This window comes from Rhinopithecus roxellana, chromosome 14 (assembly GCF_007565055.1).
Source record: "Rhinopithecus roxellana isolate Shanxi Qingling chromosome 14, ASM756505v1, whole genome shotgun sequence".
Classification (NCBI taxonomy): Eukaryota; Metazoa; Chordata; class Mammalia; order Primates; family Cercopithecidae; genus Rhinopithecus; species Rhinopithecus roxellana.
This window is the reverse complement of record NC_044562.1, coordinates 14,722,032-14,741,957: the sequence shown is the minus strand read 5'-3', so window position 1 is coordinate 14,741,957 and position 19,926 is coordinate 14,722,032. Positions and strand designations below refer to the sequence as shown.

Below are 19,926 nucleotides of genomic sequence, written 5' to 3'. Positions count from 1 at the left end.
ATCAATAGAGTTATACATTCTCCCCTTGAATTGATTTTGTTTCAGTTGCTCAGATGTTTTCTGGATTAACTTTACTAATGAATTTTCACAGTGGTTTATTCCCTTGACTACTAAGCCACAGTCTGTGCTTAATTACGATATGCTTGCCTAAGTCCAGGTCTTTTATCAGACCATTAATGGCTAGAAAAGATTTGCACGGATGACAGACTAATACTCCTTGTTTGTAAAGGACAAAACCAAGAATGCACTGCCTATGAATATTTGCATTCCACTCATATATAACAGATTACAGAAACTCTTACCATTATACTTGTATTTAAATGCCTTAGTTCTTTTAAGCTTGAACAATTCTCTGTATGTATATTGTGACCATATCCAAAATTAATACAACAGTTATAATAAGAACAACAGGAAATATTTCTATTGTAGTCTCACAATTTTAGAATTTGTGGTTTGATATATTAAAAGCTGTCTACCAAAGATGTCTCTGTCTTCTGCCAGTAAAGAAGTAAGCACTGTTACACACACACACACACACACACACAGACACAGACACAGGCACACAGAGTCGTACATATTATATTCACAAGACACATGGCATACTGTAAGGTTATCTCAAAACGACAAATCAATACCTCAAAACCAATGGAACTACTGTGTAATTTTATGTCTCGTCCATATTCTTTATATAATTAGATAATTGTTGAAGGAGTTTTGTGTTTTTCAGGTAACAGTATCTTGGCCTAAATAAACTCCAAGGCCAAGGTGCTCACTAATCCAATGTGTACTTATTATCCATATGCTCAAATATCACGATCTCCTGATTGTGGTACTGAAATGTCAAGCTGAATACATTTGAAGTTCACAGTCTATCTGTGAGGCAAAAGAACCGTGTGAAAGAGGTATAAAAACAACCACAGTAAATCAGAATGCAAAGAATGCTTATTGAATGCCACCCTGAAACAAGCAGCCACAGTGGAGCATGTCTGCACACCTCCCGACAGCATTTGATTTCAGAAAATAAGTAGATATTAATTTCCATCCAAATGCCCATTTCAATTCATTATCTGGAAAGGTAAATATTCACAAAGGTGACACCCAAGTCAATACTGACCTTGGGGGATAATCAATCTGGACAGTTACCGGTACAAGTGGTTTACATAGCGGATATGCACATGGACAATTCCACCAGGTGCACTAACCGTGAAAAAAATCTAAAAATAAATCACTAAAAAAATCTGTGTATGCATATATATGTGTGCATACTATTTAATATTATTAAATTATTTTGAGTAATGCATTAAATAAATCTTCTTGTATTAAATTATTACTTGCATTAAATTTTATTACAGGCCGGGCGCGGTGGCTCAAGCCTGTAATCCCAGCACTTTGGGGGGCCGAGACGGGCGGATCACGAGGTCAGGAGATCAAGACCACCCTGGCTAACACGGTGAAACCCCGTCTCTACTAAAAAAAATACAAAAATCTAGCCGGGCGAGTTGGCGGGCGCCTGTAGTCCCAGCTACTCAGGAGGCTGAGGCAGGAGAATGGCGGGGACCCGGGAGGAGGAGCTTGCAGTGAGCTGAGATCCGGCCACTGCACTCCAGCCCCGGAGATAGAGCGAGACTCCGTCTCAAAAACAAAAAAAAAAAATTTTATTACAAATACAAAGCAGGGTCATTTGGGGTTCACCCGGGGGGGAGGAGAGAGCACAGTGTAGACCTAAATAAAAGGATTTTGTGATGAATGGTACTCTAAGTAAACACTCAAAGATGTGATTAAAGTTAATATTCTGACCAGAATCAGAAATCAAGACTGAATCCAGGTGTGTGACAATTTTATCTTATTTGTATACTTTCATCACTTCTACTCACATTAATGAACATTAGGGAGCACTGAGATGGCCTCACTGATGGAGCCCAAAGGTCCGTTTATTTCACAGATGTTGGGAGAGGCTTGAGGCGGTTGAGGGAGCACTGCACTGTAAGGCAACACTCAGGGGTTTGCCCCGTAATATCCCTCATCCAGGCTTGCTGCCTGTGTTTGGGTTTCACCTAACCTGTCGTGCTTCAATTCAATTTATTAAGTAGTTATTTTGCCATTTACTGTGCTATATATGGGCAATTTAATCACAGCTAACATGAGATTCCCTTTTCTGAGGAGGTCCCAAGGGAATGCCTGGAAGGCAGGTAGATAATGCAAGGGCTTTCACAACACAATTATTTAAAATACAAATAGCTACCACCAACTAAGGATATCAAGATAAGGACACAAGTATTTGACAAGCTACCATCTTTTCAAATCAGTAAATTCCAGTAAGAATGCCTTGCCCTGACACTCACATAAAATAGTAAGATATATCAGATTTACAATGGTTTAGAATAAAGCATCTGCTTATTTAGTGTAACTTAGGGCAGAGATCATATTCGAAGTATTTACCAGCCTGGACATCAGCTTGTTGGCCAATGCAAGCAGAGCCAGGTGGGGCACACCCAGTGCGGCTCTGCTGCTGTGCACCAGGCAGGCGTGGACCATGACTGAGGAGGGATTCCATCCCCGCTCTTCCTCAAAATGTTCGTGCACCTAGTTGCTTTTTCGTGAAATTGTAGGCTTAGAGATTCCTGCAATTAAGAATAAGGCAGAAGTCTTCACATGGTACCTACATGAAGAATCAGAAGAAGGGCAGGCTGAGTGGTAGGATTCTAGGCCCTTCACTCTATTTTCTTCAAAGCTACTCTTCTAATTTATTTTACATATTAACATCATATGTAAGATTTCATTTAGTAAACCAAAAGGTTCTGCTTTTAAAATAAAATTTAAATATTTAAGGCTTTATTCCTTGAAAGGTTAATTCTTTTTGAGAGCTAGAACACTGCGTTGATTAATTGCCTCAGTGTGAACAGCCTCAGAATACTCTGTGTCCTTTTTTGATAGCTCCCATTGTTGATGCAGAAGAGAGGCAAGGCTGTAAGGCACTGGACATTGAGCAAATTATTTTGCCTCTCTAAACCCAAATAAGAAGGTCCACTGAGTCAAGACGATAGCTGAAATAGAAGACACAGGAGACACAAAGACAGGCCTCGCAACCAAGCCAACCAGCAAGCCTGAGGGACAGACTCATGAGAACTTGAGAATAAAACAAAGCATTTACTGCTGTGGTTTTCCATGCAGTTGACAATGAAAGCAGGTATGTACAAGCACTGTTCCTTCCCTACCAAGGGAATGCTCTGAAGCCAGTCGGACAGGGGCCCATCATTTGGCACTAGTCAATGATAGTCACTGATGAAAAATAATGAAATTGGGTATACACTTGTCAAACCTAACCTTCTGCTTATCCCTATTGGGTAAAAAGAGCTTACAGTCTGGATCTGGGGATGAATCTTGCAGTGTTAAGACAAAGAACAGATCTGAACGCATCCAATAATTAACTTGTTTGAAACTATTATCTAAGTGTCAGGAATAAGGTTTTTCTAATTAGTAAAAAATTGTATTGTTTATTTAATTGGTCTATATAAATTATATGTATTTGTGGAGTACAACATAATGTTTTGATATATGTATACAGTGTGAAATGGTAAAAATATTTAAATCTTACTCTTTTAGCAATTCTCAAGTATATAACACATTATTTTTAAGTATAGTCACCTTGCTGTACAAAAGATCTCTAGAACTTATTCCGCCTTTCTAAGTGAAACTTTGTACCTTTTGATGGACGTCTCCCATTCCTCCCTCCACCTACAGCCGCTGGCAACAACCATCCTACCTCCTGCTTCTATGAATTTGAGATTTTTAGATTCCACACATAAGTGAGTTGTGTAATGTTTGCCTTTCTGTGACTGGCTTGTTTCACTTGGCATAATGTCCTCCAGGTTAATCTATGTTGTCACAAATGACAGAATTTCCTTCTTTTTCAAGGTTGACTAGTATTCTGTTGTGTTTTTATACTATGCACTTTTTATCCATTAATCTGCTAATGAACACTTAGGTTAGTTTCATGACTTGACTATTGTAGATAATGCTACAGTGGACATGGGAGAGTGGAATTTAAATATAAAATCCATGTAACAAATTCTAGGGCTGCAGTATTCTTCAGGGGTGAAATATTATGTAATGACAAAAATACTGCACTTAGTGACGGAGGAGTCTCAGGAACAGACACTCATAGTGGGCACATGGAATCCACAAGGCCATTAGTGAAGGCATGATGCCTGGCCACCAAAAGTTGATGAAAAGCTTTAGTGAACAATACAAGCAACTTTTATAAACGGCTAACCTATAGGAACTGGTTGCCATAGTGACTTCTAGATAGGGAGAAGGAGCCTCCTGCAAGACTGGAATAAGATGGCCTGAACATTGGGGCAGAATCTGTGGGTCTAGACACATGAGGCTTTTCTCACCCTGGATGATAGGGAAAGACTGTCTCTGCTAGGATGAATTATCTGCTGGAGTTTAACAACAGTTAAGCCTTTGTGTTGAAGTCAATAAAAGAGCAGATAAAACTTTTAAAAGTATGAGTTTTGGAGCCAGAGAAAAGTGGGTTAAAATCCCAGTGTGACCACCTATAGCTATTTAATCTTGGGTAAATTACCACACCATCCAAGCCAGTATATCCTCACCCTAGAATGGGGAAAAGAACAACTGTCTCATAGGACTGTGAAAACAAATAGAGTAAGACCTTACCAAGTACCAACCTTGGCACGGAGTGTAGGTTTGAAACCCTGCTGAGAAAGAAACACATTACTTAACTTTATCTCTAATCTCCAATGTTCCAGCATTCCAATCTGCTTGGTTTCATTTCTTTGGATTGTGTCAAAGGGTTCCTGATTGTTGTAGAATCAGAGGCATTAATCTTTTAATATCCTGGTGGTTTCAGCCTATCTCCAATCAGAAAGCATCTGCTCTGGTTGACCCCATTACTGTAAACTGACAGAGCTCATTCACTCAAAGGCACAACTCATGGATGTGGCAGCATAGTCCCAGGTGACCGTAACAGGGGTGAGCAGTATCTGAAGACTTGGGCTGGGGCTGGGGTTTCTTTTTACCCAGAGCCCATCCAAAAGGCTCTGTTTCTGTTCACTATGCTAGTCTGTGGGTTTCCTTTTCTCTTGTGAATTAATAAGTCCTTCCTACTCCCCATTATTGATTAATCATAATATGCAGTTCACAGATTAACAGCTGATCATGGGAAATGCAGCAACCTGTTGTTCTGAGATGAGGAGAAAGACCACAAAATAGGACTCTGTGATACAGGAAGACTGGAAAACATAAATAGGGAGAAAGAGCTAAAAAACTGAAGCCTGTGTCCCTGGCATTATGCAGCCCTCTGTCATGGGTTAAGTTAATAAACTTGGGTCATCAATTTTAATTGGGGATTTGGGGAAAATATTTTACTATAATATAAACATGGATATAATATGGAGCTGAATGCAAATTTGCCTGAGTGTTGAAGATAAAATTCAGGAAATTACATGCTTCAGTGGCCATTTGAAGCTGAGCTCTCAGAATCCCCTGGGTTCCCATGCACTCTATTTTCCGGTGAGCAGCACTTCAGTGGAAAAGTTTGAAAAGCATTAACTTAGGCCATAAAACGTAAAAACAAGTCATTTAGAAAAGTTAATTGCAACAGGAAGAGTGAAGAAAGGGAGGTAGAAGGGAGAGATGGAGAGGAAGAAGAGAGAAAGAAAGGAAAAGAGTAGAAGAACATGGGGAAGAGAGAGGAGAGGAAAGAGAAGGAAGAAAAGAGGATTAGAAAGAAGGCAGATCAGAATGTTGGGGAAGAATATCAAAGATAAGGGAGCAGGGAGAAAAGACTTAAAAAATAAGAGATGCTTCGTACATGGAGCAAGAGTAAAGGAATGATGGAAGGGTGGATCACAGTGCTATGACCTTGCTTTGAGATGATACGGTTACCTTTTGTTGTGGTTTTCTCTGGAGCTATGTGGATGGCAATTTTAATTTTTCTTCTCATCAACTGTTTTCTCATGAACAAAAAGATTTCAGAAGTGTACAGATAAATGGATGGGCACTAGGCATTTCAAAAACATCTGAGGAAAGAAGGAAGGAGGGAGAGGAGGAAAAAGGAAGGAGGGAGGGAGGGAGGGAAGGAAGGAAGGAAGGAAGGAAGGAAGGAAGGAAGGAAGGAAGGAAGGAAGGAAGGAAGGAAGGCAGGCAGGCAGGCAGGCAGGAAGTGAAGGAGGGAAGGGGAGGGAGGAGTCACAGATAACATGTCTTAATAACTCATCAATTATGATGCAGCACCTGATTTTTAACCCCAAATCAACAAGAAAATAGGAATACTTATGCCTTATTCATCAGAAACAGACTTCAGTAGTATGCAGGAAGGCAACGTGGCTCTCTCAACTTTACAATTCTAGGTCCATCTGCCTGAATCTCCTGCAAATGGCGGTCTTAGGGAGCTGAGAACATTGTCACACACACTCCTTCCCAAGATCATGGGTTTACTTAAGGTCTGTTTAAGGATCCTTCTGCCATAATGCTGACATCTTCTCCACGGGCCTGTTCAGTTTTTGGGAGGGGCTATGCTCCTTACTTCTCCAGATGAAGCTTGTTTCCCCTACTCTTATGGGGCTCCTTTTTGTGAGTTCCTCAGCAAGCAGCTTCACTGGCCAAGGCCTAGAAGCAGTGATCATGCTATGACCCAGCCCAGGAACCAAGTGAGGGATCCAGAATGGTGATGTTTCTCTGTCAGGTGGAGGTAGACTCTACTTATAGACTGTTTACATGGGACATAAAATGAGAACAAATTTCTATTTGTCTTAGCAGTGACTCACCCATCCCATTACCCAGATGAAGGGGAAGTGGGCCAGACTTTGCTTGAAAATGGAAATGTGGCTGTCCTTGCCCTACAATGTATCATAAGTTATTATGAAAAAATCCATGTTGAGTTTCATTAATAATTATAACAGGTATAATGATTGGATGTCCACATTATATGTATTTTATGCAGAGTCACTCATACTTACAGACTTTGCAAGATCCATATTAGTATCCACAGAACATATTCACAGAACGAGAATTAAATCAATCCCAAACTGTGTGACATATGCCCCTCTCACTGTCCTTTTTCATCTCCCCATTGGCTATCTGCTGTACTTTTAGTCATGTAATATGAGGGAGGGGTTCAGCCTGGGCAAAAGTAGGAAAGTGGCAACACTTGTTTTGCATACCTAGAACATCCGTGTTCTTTCTCCTTCCAGATTCAAAACATTATCCTCCCTTTTCCAGATACCCAGTACTATCTCTTCCATACACACTTTTTTTTTTTTTTTTCTGGAAAAGGTCTGTTTCTCTGTCAAGTACAGTATAGATTTGCTTTCCTATACTCAGTGGGGCTCTGTGTCTTAAAGCTTATTTATATGGATTGGAAGGCTCCCTTCCCCACACAATTCCACCCATATTTACAGATTCAGGAAATTAATGGAGTTGGCAGATGAGCTGTTTGGGGACAGAGTTGGATGGGGCATTGCAATCAAGGGGAAGGGCCTTCCCAGGTTCCCTGTGGGCACCAGGCCTACGTCTGGCCTGCATCAGTAACAGGTCTTGCCTGGAAGTTTCACTTTTGGTGAGTACGCCCGTGTCGTTTAGCAAGGCAGCACTGGAATCTCAAAGACTTCTTACTCCTTTTATCTTACATCCAGAAGAGAATCATCATCTCAGGGAAAAGTTAATGGTAATATACAAACCACATGGTCACAAGACAGAGGAAAAGGAATGGGAAAGAGAGGAAGAAGGTTTAAGAAGAAGGGAGGGAGGGGAAAAAAGAGATACAACTGAACCCACCTATTCAGTAAATAGTGGCCTAGACTAATATCTACATAACATTTGTCTGTTTGGCACATTTCTTTAGACTGCTATTTGCTTTGGATTGCCTGTAGAAGGATATTTCTTCTTCCAAAGGTGAATAGTTAAAAATAATATACATCATGAGCAGTGTTTTGGCATTTCTCTTCACTTTCTTTCTATCTTCAACATTACTGTTGTCATCCTTTAAAACTCTATCAATTCAGCTGATCCAGTGAACAGATGGCATTAATCAACCCCCAAGAATATGCACAAAAGCAATTAGAAATGTAGAGACATGGAATATATGCCAGCAAATCAATTACCAATGATAGCACATCAGCGTAGCACACCCAACTTCCCCTTGTTTCTCTTTCCACTGAGCAGCCCCTGATAGCAGTAATGATCCCTGGTTTACCCCCCTGTCAGAGGGGGAATGAGAACTGGGATGTTGAGGTTTAATTACACATTCCTTAATGACTAGTTCTCACTCTGCTGACAAAATCCAGCATAATTTACAGACTAGAAGATGCATCAGGATGATGGATACAGACAGCATGTGCTATACAATGTCATGCAAATATGAAATATACTGCACTGAGAATATGGTCGTTCGGTATTCCCAGAGAAGAACTTCATTTCAGAGAACTGAGTACTTTTTCTAGCATCTATCCCTCTCATTTGTCAAAAACAATGGAAACAGCTATAGAATACATTTTAACCACCAATCTGCACCTTCTGTGAGTTTACTAGCTCATACATGCCTACGTCTTAAATTTACTTGGCCATTATTTTTTTTCCAGTGCTGTGTAACTTTTGCAGATTCTGATATATCTATCCTTCTTTACTTAAGGTCTTACTAATTGTCACTTCAGTTATTGTAATCATCTCTTAACTGGTTTTCTTACCACCAGTCTTGGTCTATTCCAGTCTATCCTTCACAGAGTAATTTTTTTAAAGCAACAAATCTGATTATAATCATTACATGTATAAAAACATTCAATGAATCTCCATAGCCTTAAAAATAAAAGACTCTCATGCTTACCTACAACTCTGTTTTTTTCTTCTATCCCTATACCAAGTAATAACTGGCCCCCTCCCATTTCTCCTGCTAACAAAGTCTGACTGTTAAAATCTTAGACGAATTTGTTTTTCCTCAAAGAGTGTACCTTGATGCCCCAGCCAGTATGAGATGCTCATTTTGTGCCTTAAAGTGCATGCTGTGTTTACCTTTATCATAGCATTTATCACTCTGACATGACTGAAGGTTGATTTTTCTAACGAGCAAGTGTTCAAAGCTGCTTGAGGTTATGGACTACATTTTCTTATTCACTATTATTTTTCCAGATTCATAGACAAACTTGAGTTTAGCAAAGAGAACCTGTAGTTTTAAAATATTTTTTTCAAATGCATAACACACACACAAAACTATTAACATTTAAATCTGCTTTTGACCACAGCTTAAAAAGATGACATGGGATTCATGGAATCATGTTATCAGGGTAATGATGCAGGTTTGCAATTAAAAAAAGAGATCTTTTCAATAATTTATTAATAAAGCCCCATTGAATATAATCCAAACTTTTCCATTTTATACTGATCCTTGGGCTATAAAATAGTTTTTATAGAAATGTGATTATGTATTTTTTTAGATTCTATAAGCAAAGCTCATTAAAATTCCATAAAGCAAGTTAATAAAATTGGCTGCAACTTGATACTCATGTCAGTGGATGGAGAGGCTTTCTCTGTTAGGAACAAATGGCCATGTGATACATAAATGAGACCATCATAGCAATGAAGTCACGGAAATACGAAAGCTTCCATAGGTGCAGGGGCTCGTTTTTCAGCTCCCGCATCCAATCATGTGATCCAAACTTCTGTTCTTTCATTTAATAGCTAACTGCTTCTTGGCTTTTCCAAAACAGTAGTGAGTTATACTTGTTTCAAAAATAGACATAAAACAAATTTTAAAAGTAATACTCTAGCGATAGAGCCAAGAGAGAATTTTAGTTTAGAAATAAGCATTCTTAGCAGGAAGCCAATCATTTATTCTCTCATCCTTTCACTTGCTCAATGTTTTAGGAATTGAATATAGACTTTCAAATAAAATATGACCATGAGAGAACTCTGCATCCTAGTTGAGGAGACAAGAATTGTTAGTGCTATGGAAATGTAATATATAGGAGCACTTGATAGGCCTGAGAAAAATATTTCTCTGTGTGTGTGTGTTTGTGTGTGTAGTAGGGAGACAGTGAGATAAGATAACAAATGAAAAAGGGTATTTCTAGACCAAGCAGGCAGTCTATGAAAATAAATGCAAGATTTGAGACAACATAGCTTGTTTGTGGAATGTGAAGGAGTTTCATAAATTTGTGTTGGAGGAATGGTGAAGATGAGGTTTAGTCAGATCAGGGCCAGGCCTGTGCTAGGACCAGGAATTCACAACTATTATTTAATTAATACTTGTTGGTCTGACATCTGTAGACTTATAAGCCATAATGTCAACTTGTGCCTTTCATGGTACTATGTGTGTGTGTATGTGTACGAAAGGGATTCACAAGTCCTCATCAAGGCTGTGTCCTTTCCCTACCAAGTTTTTAAATCAAAGCTCATGAAAAAATAAAGCACCAAGTGCTCATCCAGATGAGGCTCTTATCTTTGGTCATTGTGCTGTTTAGCATTTTGCATCAAATCTAGATCTCCATTTTTTTTCTTTTAGATGTGACTCAGGAGTTGGCCGTGGTGGGAACTGCTACTCTCATACCCTTTGCCATGGGTAGAGCTACAGAAATTAACCATAAAGAACCCATGTCAAGTTTCCACAGATATGTACATACACAATGTCAAAGTGCATGTTTTGGAATAAGTTTCATATCTTGCAAAGAGTTTGGTGTTTGAAAATAGATAAATATAGGTCCAGATATTGACTTTTTATTGCTTAGATTTGTGATCCTGAGGAAATCATTAACTTTTACCAACCGTGAATATACTAATCTGTAAACTGGATCTGTAAGTATACCTAGCTGTGCTACCTTGGTAATTTATGTGGACACAATATGAGGTAAGAGATAAGTGTATAGAAGTTGGTAGGAATTAAAACCCTACTATGTTGTTATTCTAATTATAATTGCTTTACAACATTAGAATATAGTCATCCCAGAAATATCCAGATGAAATGACTAGTAGGCAACCTCAGCATTTAAAGACAAAGTTTGTTCAAAGTAAATAGGATGTTAATAACAATGATCTAATCCATTTTCTTCATTTCATAGAGCAAGATCATCGGGGTAACTATGTAACCTTTACAAGGTCACCATCCAGAAAGTGGCAGAGTTTTGATGAATGAAGAAAGCTTCCCTTATGAATTAAAAATGTCATTATTGGCTCCAAATGTGTACACTGCAACCTTTCAATAAAGTCCTATTGAGTGAATTGCAATTGCCCTCTGGTATTGTAGGTAACTAGATCTTTTCTCCACCTTCTCATATAAGGGAGAAAATTATCACTGTATACACAGGCAATATTTGAGTGAAGCTCTGGCTTATCAACTCAAAGACTCTGAATCACCAAATGAAGGTTTTAGGGGCATTTCAAATGATATCACATTACTTTTTTTTTTTTTTTTTTAACAAATGGGCATTAAGAAGTAAAGTGATTCAGTAAAGGGAAACTGGGATCCAGTAATGAAAGCAATGAAATTGGGCAGAGGAACAAAGGAAAAAGAAAGAAAACTGCAATGTAGAGCATAGTCACTCATTAGAACAAAAATAAATCAAGGAGAGAGTAAGGTTTTCGTAATAAAACTAATTTTCTCATAATTTTGAACTCGTGGAAATTGCTAGGCTAGGGTTTGGTATACATTTCCCAATTGTGGAAATATAAATTTAATTGTGAGATGGGGGACTATGTGAAGAGAAAGGAAAAAGTGCTCATATGTTTTGTCAAAGATAAGCCAATTCAACAAAAGGAAAATCTTTAAGACTCTTCCAAAAGAGCATTATAGTACTTCCTTTACTTGTGCCTACTATAAATGCCACAAAAAGTTGCTGCTGAAAAAACCAGACTGATTGTTTGTTTATTTTGAATATTACCTATTGATTGAGTTTGTGCATAAGCTTCAGATAACTCAAAGTGCATCTCCTTATTTGAAGAGCCTTATGAATCTGATTGACGTTCTCATATATCTTAGATGAAATTCCACATGTGATGAATGAGCTAGAATGAAGACTTTTTGATCCCTCTCTCAAGGCTCTATTTGTGTGACCCTAATATGTAGCAACAAACTTAGATACTGTGCTTGGAAATCATTCAAAGTGATGTATTGCTCAAAATTAAAGCTCTTTATAATCTCACAACCTATACTTATTGTTAAAAATAGTAAGTAATGACACCATATGTGCTCCATGCATTCCTGCTATCTTCTGAATGCACATTCTATCACTGTAATCGTCTTTTAACATATTTAATATTTAAAGAATTTTCTCAGTAATATATTTACCTGCTGTTCTGTTTTGGAGCAGATGCATACCTAAATTGCTGTTTTATACTCAAGCCTGTGAGCACTAAAAGGTTGAATAACATAACAGGTATTTGAATCCTTAGCTATGGCATAACTAGGGCTAGAACTCCTTAGCTCTTCTAACTCCCAGCTTCACTGTAACCAACTATCAAGTCATATCACTTCTTGTGTCAAAGGAGTTAATATTATATGTAAAATGACTTTTTGTTAAACATTGGCCTACTATATCTACATTCAAAGTTAACTAATTCCCTCAGGGTAAACCTAAAGGAAGAATTGTAGCTATTTAATATCCTGAAAATCTGAAATGAGGGAATTTCTGCAGTTTTTATTACTGGTAGGTAATTATGTTCTCTGCAAAGATTCATAATACCTGTACTGAAGCTGGCCCTTCTAACCTGACTTTATTTTAATTTTATTTAATTAGAAACTTCTAAAATCTATAACTGGGCAAGCATTCATCTTTCCTTTGAAGTTAAAAGCCCAAGTTTTGGTCAGATTATGAGAAATGTAAGGGCACGTGTACACACACACACAAAACACACACATACACACCACACCACAATGACAACAACCAACAACATATTATTATAAGAATAATAAAAACAATTAGAAGTTATGTATACCTGAAGAAAGTCCACAAGTGTAACTATATACCATGGAAAATATTGGGTTAATAATCCATTTTCAAGGCTATTGCCACAAATGTCATGAAATATTACTTCAAAATATAGGAAGAATGATCTTGTAAAAAAAATTTTCCAAATAAACTTTTATAAAGTGACTATTTGAAAAGAAATTGCTAATGTTCAATATACGTATACAAATATTAATTGATTATAGATAAAAATAAACCCAAGTCTTATATTTAATGGATAAAGAGTGTGGTCAGTAGAAATCTAAAGGAATTATGGAATTTTAATGCATTTTTCTTAGAGCTTCTACATCATAGGTTATGAAGACACCAAAATATACCAAGTTCAGAGCTAATCTTTTTCTGCTGTTCTATTATTCACTCAGTTAATAGATTTTGTACAGGATAATGATCATTAATGATTATTCCTTAAGAACATTGACCCTAAAATATTTAGCAAGCAGCAAGCATTCAATTGAAATGTTGATTGGAAATGGGGAAATTAAACTGTCACTGATAAAATACTAAAGCTTATTATCACAAAGTTTCATTTTAAATGTTCAGAATTAGCTTTATTACTGCATCGGTAATGACAAGCATGAGTCTTAAATCCATGTCATTTAGGTTTTATGAGCATTATTAAAACACATTAACCACAACTCAATTAATTTACAAAATAAATGCTATTCTACAATATTTGTTTTACTGGCTCTTAAGCAAAGGTGTTGCATTAGGAAGTCCAAAGCCATATGCCTATGGAGTATATTTTACCCTTATCTCTCACCCCCATCTTTGTGGCTTTTCAAAGTATTCACTCTCCTCAGATAGGTAAATGTGCTGAAGGGAAAACACAGCTAGCTTGCTGCCACGCCTTTGTATCATTAGGACAATACTGACCTCTAGTGTTCTAGAAGGTGGAGACACTAGCCCAGCACTGTGCCTTACTTCCTTTTACTAACCACTTAGATCTTTTTCTAAAGCAACACGGGAACAATTTCACAGAAGAAGAAGAAAAAGAAGGAGGTGAAAGAGAAGGAGATGAAGAGGTAAAAGAAAAAAAGTCAGATTCCAACTGCTCCTACATATTCTCTGAAATAATTTATAAACCAGGGCCCTTTGGATCCTCCTTTAGAGAGGATGATCCCTTTAGCCTTCCTGTAGAATACAAACTTTAATACAATCGGTATAAGGCATTACGACTAACTGTAGATGCTGGCCCTCCAAAACTTCTGACCACAGATAGAAACACTGGCTGTTTTGAATATTTTTCTGTACACTACATTTGTTCAATTATCTTCCCTTGAGACATAACTCGGGATAAATGCACAGGGTCCTCTAGGACCTAAGTGGGTGGAGAGTGAGGTAGAAAGGCCCCTATGTGGTAAGTAATCTTCCTACTGTTCTCTAACCATGATAGTGCAAATTACAAAAAATAAAAAATAAAACTCTTCCAATATGGGTAATATTTCTGAGCTTCATGACAGGGATAAGGGATATGGGAGCAAGCCCAGAAACTTGAGGCACCTTGAAACCATCTTTGGAAACAACACAGATGGCTTAATTGCATTCTTTCTCATTTAGGAGGTCCCAGAGCTGGAAAAAACTTCCTCTCCTCTGCCTAGAGAGGCAGCTGAGAAATTGAGCCTGAACCTCTCATAGCTCCAAAGATGAATTCAAGTTTGACGGACTGGATTCTTTAAATATATAGTGCAGTTGGTGGATCCCTGGGAGTCCAGCCTTCCTGCCTACTAAATTAAATGTCCTGCACTTGCCGAGGTTAGAGCTTGGACGAGAGCGTGTACACTTAGTGCATACTCATTAATGTTCATAAGCACAAAGATTTTTGGGGTGGGGTGTGCATCAAAGCTCTTCGTCCTCTAATAGGGGCAGCCATTGATCTTGTGGTTGACTACAGTGGTCCATGACTCTTAGGCCAAAACTCCCAATCCTGTTAAACCGGTGCCCATTGGTTGCAGGATACCCCAACTGGAGCCTTCTGCCTAGGGCAGAACGCAGAGCCACATATCGTGGGGTGCTCGGTATACTGCAAATCCGAGGCACTGCATTCAAAGATGAGGCACTGTTACCGAGCACAGTGGCTGGGAGTATCTCCATCTCAGGAAGCTCAGCTCCCAGTGCATTCTGTCTAAACCGGGGGCCCTTCTCCGGAAAAAGCCCTGGCTGAGATCATGCAGGCATGGAACGCGGAGCTAGCAGATTAAGGGAAGAGAAACCTTTCCTTATCCCCTGAACTTTGCGATAACGGAAGAAGGCAGGAAATCCAGCAGGGCTGGCTCATTTGAGCTCTGCTAACTTTTGGGATGGTTGGAGTGACGGAACCACACTGATTAGCTTTTTTTTTTTTTTTTTTTTTTCCGTTTCCTTTGCCCAAAGCAGACACAATCGAGTACGCTTAGACAGTTGATTGTCTTTCTGAATGCGATGGTTTTCCACCTCACCTACCCGCGCCCAGCTCCTCGTACTCACAATTTGTCGCTGTTAATCCTAAATGCCACAAGCCGGAGAACAGCAAAGTCAAAACGCTGGTCAGCCGTGGTACAGAATCCATTTCCCCCGAGTGAGCAGTCCCTCCCAATCGAATCCCAAATTCGCAGTTGCCAGCCGCGGCTTCTTCTCGCTCTCTCTCTTCTCTGCACGGCCTGACCCCCTCCCACCCCCCCTTCGAGAGGCACTTGCTCTTTCACACCATCCCGTGCCCAGACGCTCCACCGAAACCGTGGCGGGGGATTCTCCGGAGCTGCAGCTGGGGCTACGGTCCCCGCAACAGCCGCTAGCTGGACTCGCCTTCCTCGCCCGCCTCTTCCTTCTCTTCCCCCCTCCTTAACGGTGCAAATCCAAACCCAATTAGAACGACAGGCGCCGGAGCTCGGTGGACAGCCAAATCCACCTCTTCGGGCGCGCGAGCTGGAATCAGCACCGGGGTGGCGGACAGCTCCTTATAGGCGAGCGGGACCGCGCGGCACCGCCCACAGCCAGGCCCGCCCCGCGCTCGCCTATAAGAGCAGCCTGGGCGGGTCTTTGCCCCGCTCGGGCGCTTTTCCTCCAGGCAGCCGAGCCGCTGCGGTCCGCTTTGGCTACCTGGGAGTGAAAGGGAAAGGAGATTCTCTCTCTCTACCCCCTACCGGCTTTCTCTTCCCTTCCCCCCATTTGGGAAACGAGTAGAGGTATTGAAATTCAAAGGAGATTTTCAAAGACCGCTGCTGAAGGATGCTAATAGGAGTTGGAAGACAGACGCATTAGGAAGAGGGAATTTCCCACGGAAAGCTTTGTAATGAGCTAACGAGATGCGTTCCTCCACCCCACCTTTGGAGGGGAGGGGAAAACAGAGCTTGAATTACGCATTTAATTTCCTCTGCGTTCGTTCCCTAATGGGAAAAGCTGATGGGTCTCGATAGGATCGGGATTTCTGGTTTCGCGGTTTAACGTTGTGCGCGCTCCCCTGCTTGCAGACCCCGCAGCTACTCCCACCGCTCATCCTCTCGCCGGTCTTGGCGTCTGCGTCTCCCTCCCGCTCTTGGCGCGTTGCTTCGGGCAGGTACTGCAAGGTGCTCTGGGGCTCTGGATTCGAAGTCAGTGGTTCACTGACGTCTCAGGGAGACGGAGAGAGGAGAGACACTTGGGTGTGGTAGTGATGAGAGTCAGGGTGGAAGCCCGGGTTGGCTCATAAGAATTCAAAATATGAGGACTCTGCTGTAGGAATTTGAATTTTGAAAAAGCGAAAGAGTGATTTTGGTTTCTTTCTAGACACCCCCTCTTGCAAATTTTGTTTCTGCTTTTGGCTTCTAGTATACATCTGGAAACTCTCCTGCTTTATCATAAATCAACTTAGTTTGTTTTTATTGGAAGCTGTCAGAGAGCTGTCAAATCTTAACAAAATGAGGGACCATAATGATTTCTCCTATTTGAAGCTTACAATGAAGTTAGGGTTGATGAACTCTACCCACTTCAGAGGAATTTGATGTCTCCCTCTCTCCCCATCCTCCTCTTACCTTCAACAGAAGCAATTATACAGTCTTATTTGTCATTGTAGACTCCTGACAATCCTGGCTGCACAACTATAGATGGGACTAGGTTTCAAGCAGCTTCTGCATGAATCCTGAGGTTAACCTTGTGTTTTTTGGTTACAGCTAGACTCACATCACTGAAATATTAAGAAATATTTGAATGACAACTGGATTAGTGACCTCATCATTTTATTAGAGAAGAAAGAATTTCGAGGGTCCTATCACTTATACATAAATGATCCTCTTCTCTCCAAGCTTCTAACTAAAGATGATTATGTAAGTCGCTAGATTCCTGGGCAAACTGAAAGACTTTCCCAGCTGGGGCTTTAGTTGGAGTGCATGGTAGGCTGCAGTGGAGGACCACACCCAGAAGATGGTGAATGTCAACATATCGAGGCTGAGGTGACCTAAGGAGCTGCCCTCTTGGCAGTTGGGAAGGGGTCTGAAGAGAGGAGAGGGCTGGGGTTCAAAGTCTATCTGCATGGGCTTCTTTTTTCCTTCTACCAAGGGTACTGAGGAGCTGCCACCCAACCCCTAGCCTTTGAGGATCCCATGGTGTAAAATATCTATCTGGCTATTAATCATACTAAGAAGTCTAGAGAAATATACTGAGCCATTACAGCTTGGTATGTTCTAATTGTATGTAAACACTTAGACATTTTTAAAAGTAGAATAGTACAGATATAACTTAAGCTCCTTTTGCATTTTCTCTGATCCCATTCATCTGCCATCATACCTAGAAGTAAACACTTTACTTATCTGGTGTATATCATTCCTATACATAATGTTTTTAAAGTTTTACCATATATATTTATCTCCCTGAACAATATGTAGAGTGCTTTGTCTTTAACCAATACAAAAGTGGTGTCATTTTGCACCTTGCAATTTACTTACTATTATAATTTTGAAATGTATGTATCCAGCTACATAAAGTCCTAGTTATTTTATTATAACTACTGTATTGTATTTCATTTCATAAATATGCCAAAATATATGCATTAATTCCTTGATGTATGGATCTATAGATTGTTTCCAGGGTTGTTGATTTTTCCCTTAAAAAAGTACAATCTTGTACCTGTCTTTTAGCTATTCTTGCTCATATACTGAAGAGCAGAATTTCTGGACCATAGGAAATGCTTGTCTTCAGCTTTACCAGGTATTTTCTGTTATTCTTAAAATGATGGTACCAATTCGTAAGTCTCCTCCCCTTAGAAAATCTCTAGGAAAACTAGAGATTTTCCCTAGTTCCACATCCCTAAAAACTCTTCAAGACCCCTCTCTTTATGAATAGGAATATGATAGTCAGACAACACAAGTCCCACCTTCTACACCTCACACCCCCCAAAATGTTTAGTTTAATATAACATTTCAAAAATTATAGAATATGTTAGCTTTGTCTTCTGGCAGGATGGCTTAAAATTAATTATCTGTGCCAGTAAAATGTGCTTAGGATAGATATTAACAGGCAATTAGGAAATTTTTTGCCATGAAGCCCTCAAACTGTGAATGGTATTCAAGTTATTAGTAAATATTGGAACTCTGCATTCATATGTCTATGTGCAGACCCAGTGTACAGTGTATAAATTTCACCTAATTTAAACTCCTATTTACAGTTGTAGCTTTTTTTCCTCTCCCTCAAACACACCTCTTCTCAGAGCAAGTTGAGCCTTAAATGTCAGACATTTGTCTAATATTTGTTAACATTTTAGTAAGAATACTGCAGCTCTGAATGTAGTGAGGGGTAAACAGCTGTTCCTCTGAGACAATAGTGTAAACAATGCCATCTTCTGGGGGCATTTTGCCAGCAAGTATTTATTAGCAGTAGAATATTAATCACTATAAAAACTGTTTTCAGCCACATTGATATTTACCTATTGAAATTCTTTTGTAAAGCTCTTAGTCTGATAAATCCACTGTCCAAATGGTGAAGTAGAAGCTGAGTAAACTCCCTTTTCTCCCCCATGTTTCTCCATATATAAAAATAACTCATCTTTGCAGAGCACTCTCCTTTGAAGAGGCTTAAAAGTTCTGCATGGATGGAGCAGGTTGAATACTAACAGAAAATGGGGAAAAAATGGATAATTTTGAAACCCAAACATGTCTATATTTTCAAGATGATAAATCTGACCATCTCCTCAAGACAAACTTCTATTTGAAATCCTAAAAAAAGAAATGAAATGGATAGGATGGCGTTTCATTGTTTCTTTTCTTTGATTTTCGCTTGAGCACTTCCACTTATTTTTCCTTATGACACAGAAGGGAAAGAATCATTCATCAAATGGAATCTTTGCATTGGAATATTCAACAAGTGGTTCATCTCACTGATTTTATAATTCTCTTGTGAGGCATATAGAAGGCATGTTTGGTCATCTCCATTTTATTGATGGGATACTAAGAGGAGACAGATATTGACATGATAAATGTCACACAGAATTAATGGCTCCAACCCATAGGGGCACAGAAAATGAAGGTCTCCTCCCTCCCCCATTCTATTTCTTTTCTCTTTAGAAAGCTTCCTGGTAAAAGTCACTATGACATATGGACACCTGGAATGTACTGAAGAAAAATCCACATATAATCACAGTAGGCTACTTTATTTTTAATATCAGTTCTTTTGGATTATTTTGACTTCTCATGTTATGGTTTGTTGTAAGGACTAAAGGCTAACATCAGTTGCCACCCAAATCTTCAAAATAGAGTTTTTCAAAATATTGATGTGGCAGAAAGCTAATTATTTTTCTTTTCATTCTTTCTTGTTTCATATTTTTTTCTTTATTTTTGGTTCCTCCTTAATAGTATGTTGCCAGTAATATGATACAGAGTGTAGGAAATAGAAAAAAAAATTATCTGATTCCACAGAGTTAGGTATTATTTAGAAAACTAAGATGTAAACACATTAAAAAAGTTAACAATACAAATTAGCATGTGACTATGAGTCAAATCTCTGA

At 39.2% G+C, this 19,926-nt stretch overlaps 1 protein-coding gene across 2 annotated transcripts in view; it reads right to left on the bottom strand.

The window, feature by feature from the left end:
• The window catches only part of CNTNAP5 (contactin associated protein like 5), an 886,717-nt gene extending 871,195 nt beyond the window's left edge, over positions 1 to 15,522 (bottom strand). For both annotated transcript variants that reach the window (XM_010356733.2, XM_030916676.1), the window contains exon 1: positions 15,441 to 15,522. In XM_010356733.2, the coding sequence (XP_010355035.1) occupies positions 15,441 to 15,522 (82 nt within the window). The remainder of the gene's footprint in view (positions 1 to 15,440) is intronic.
• Positions 15,523 to 19,926: the final 4,404 nt, after the last annotated feature.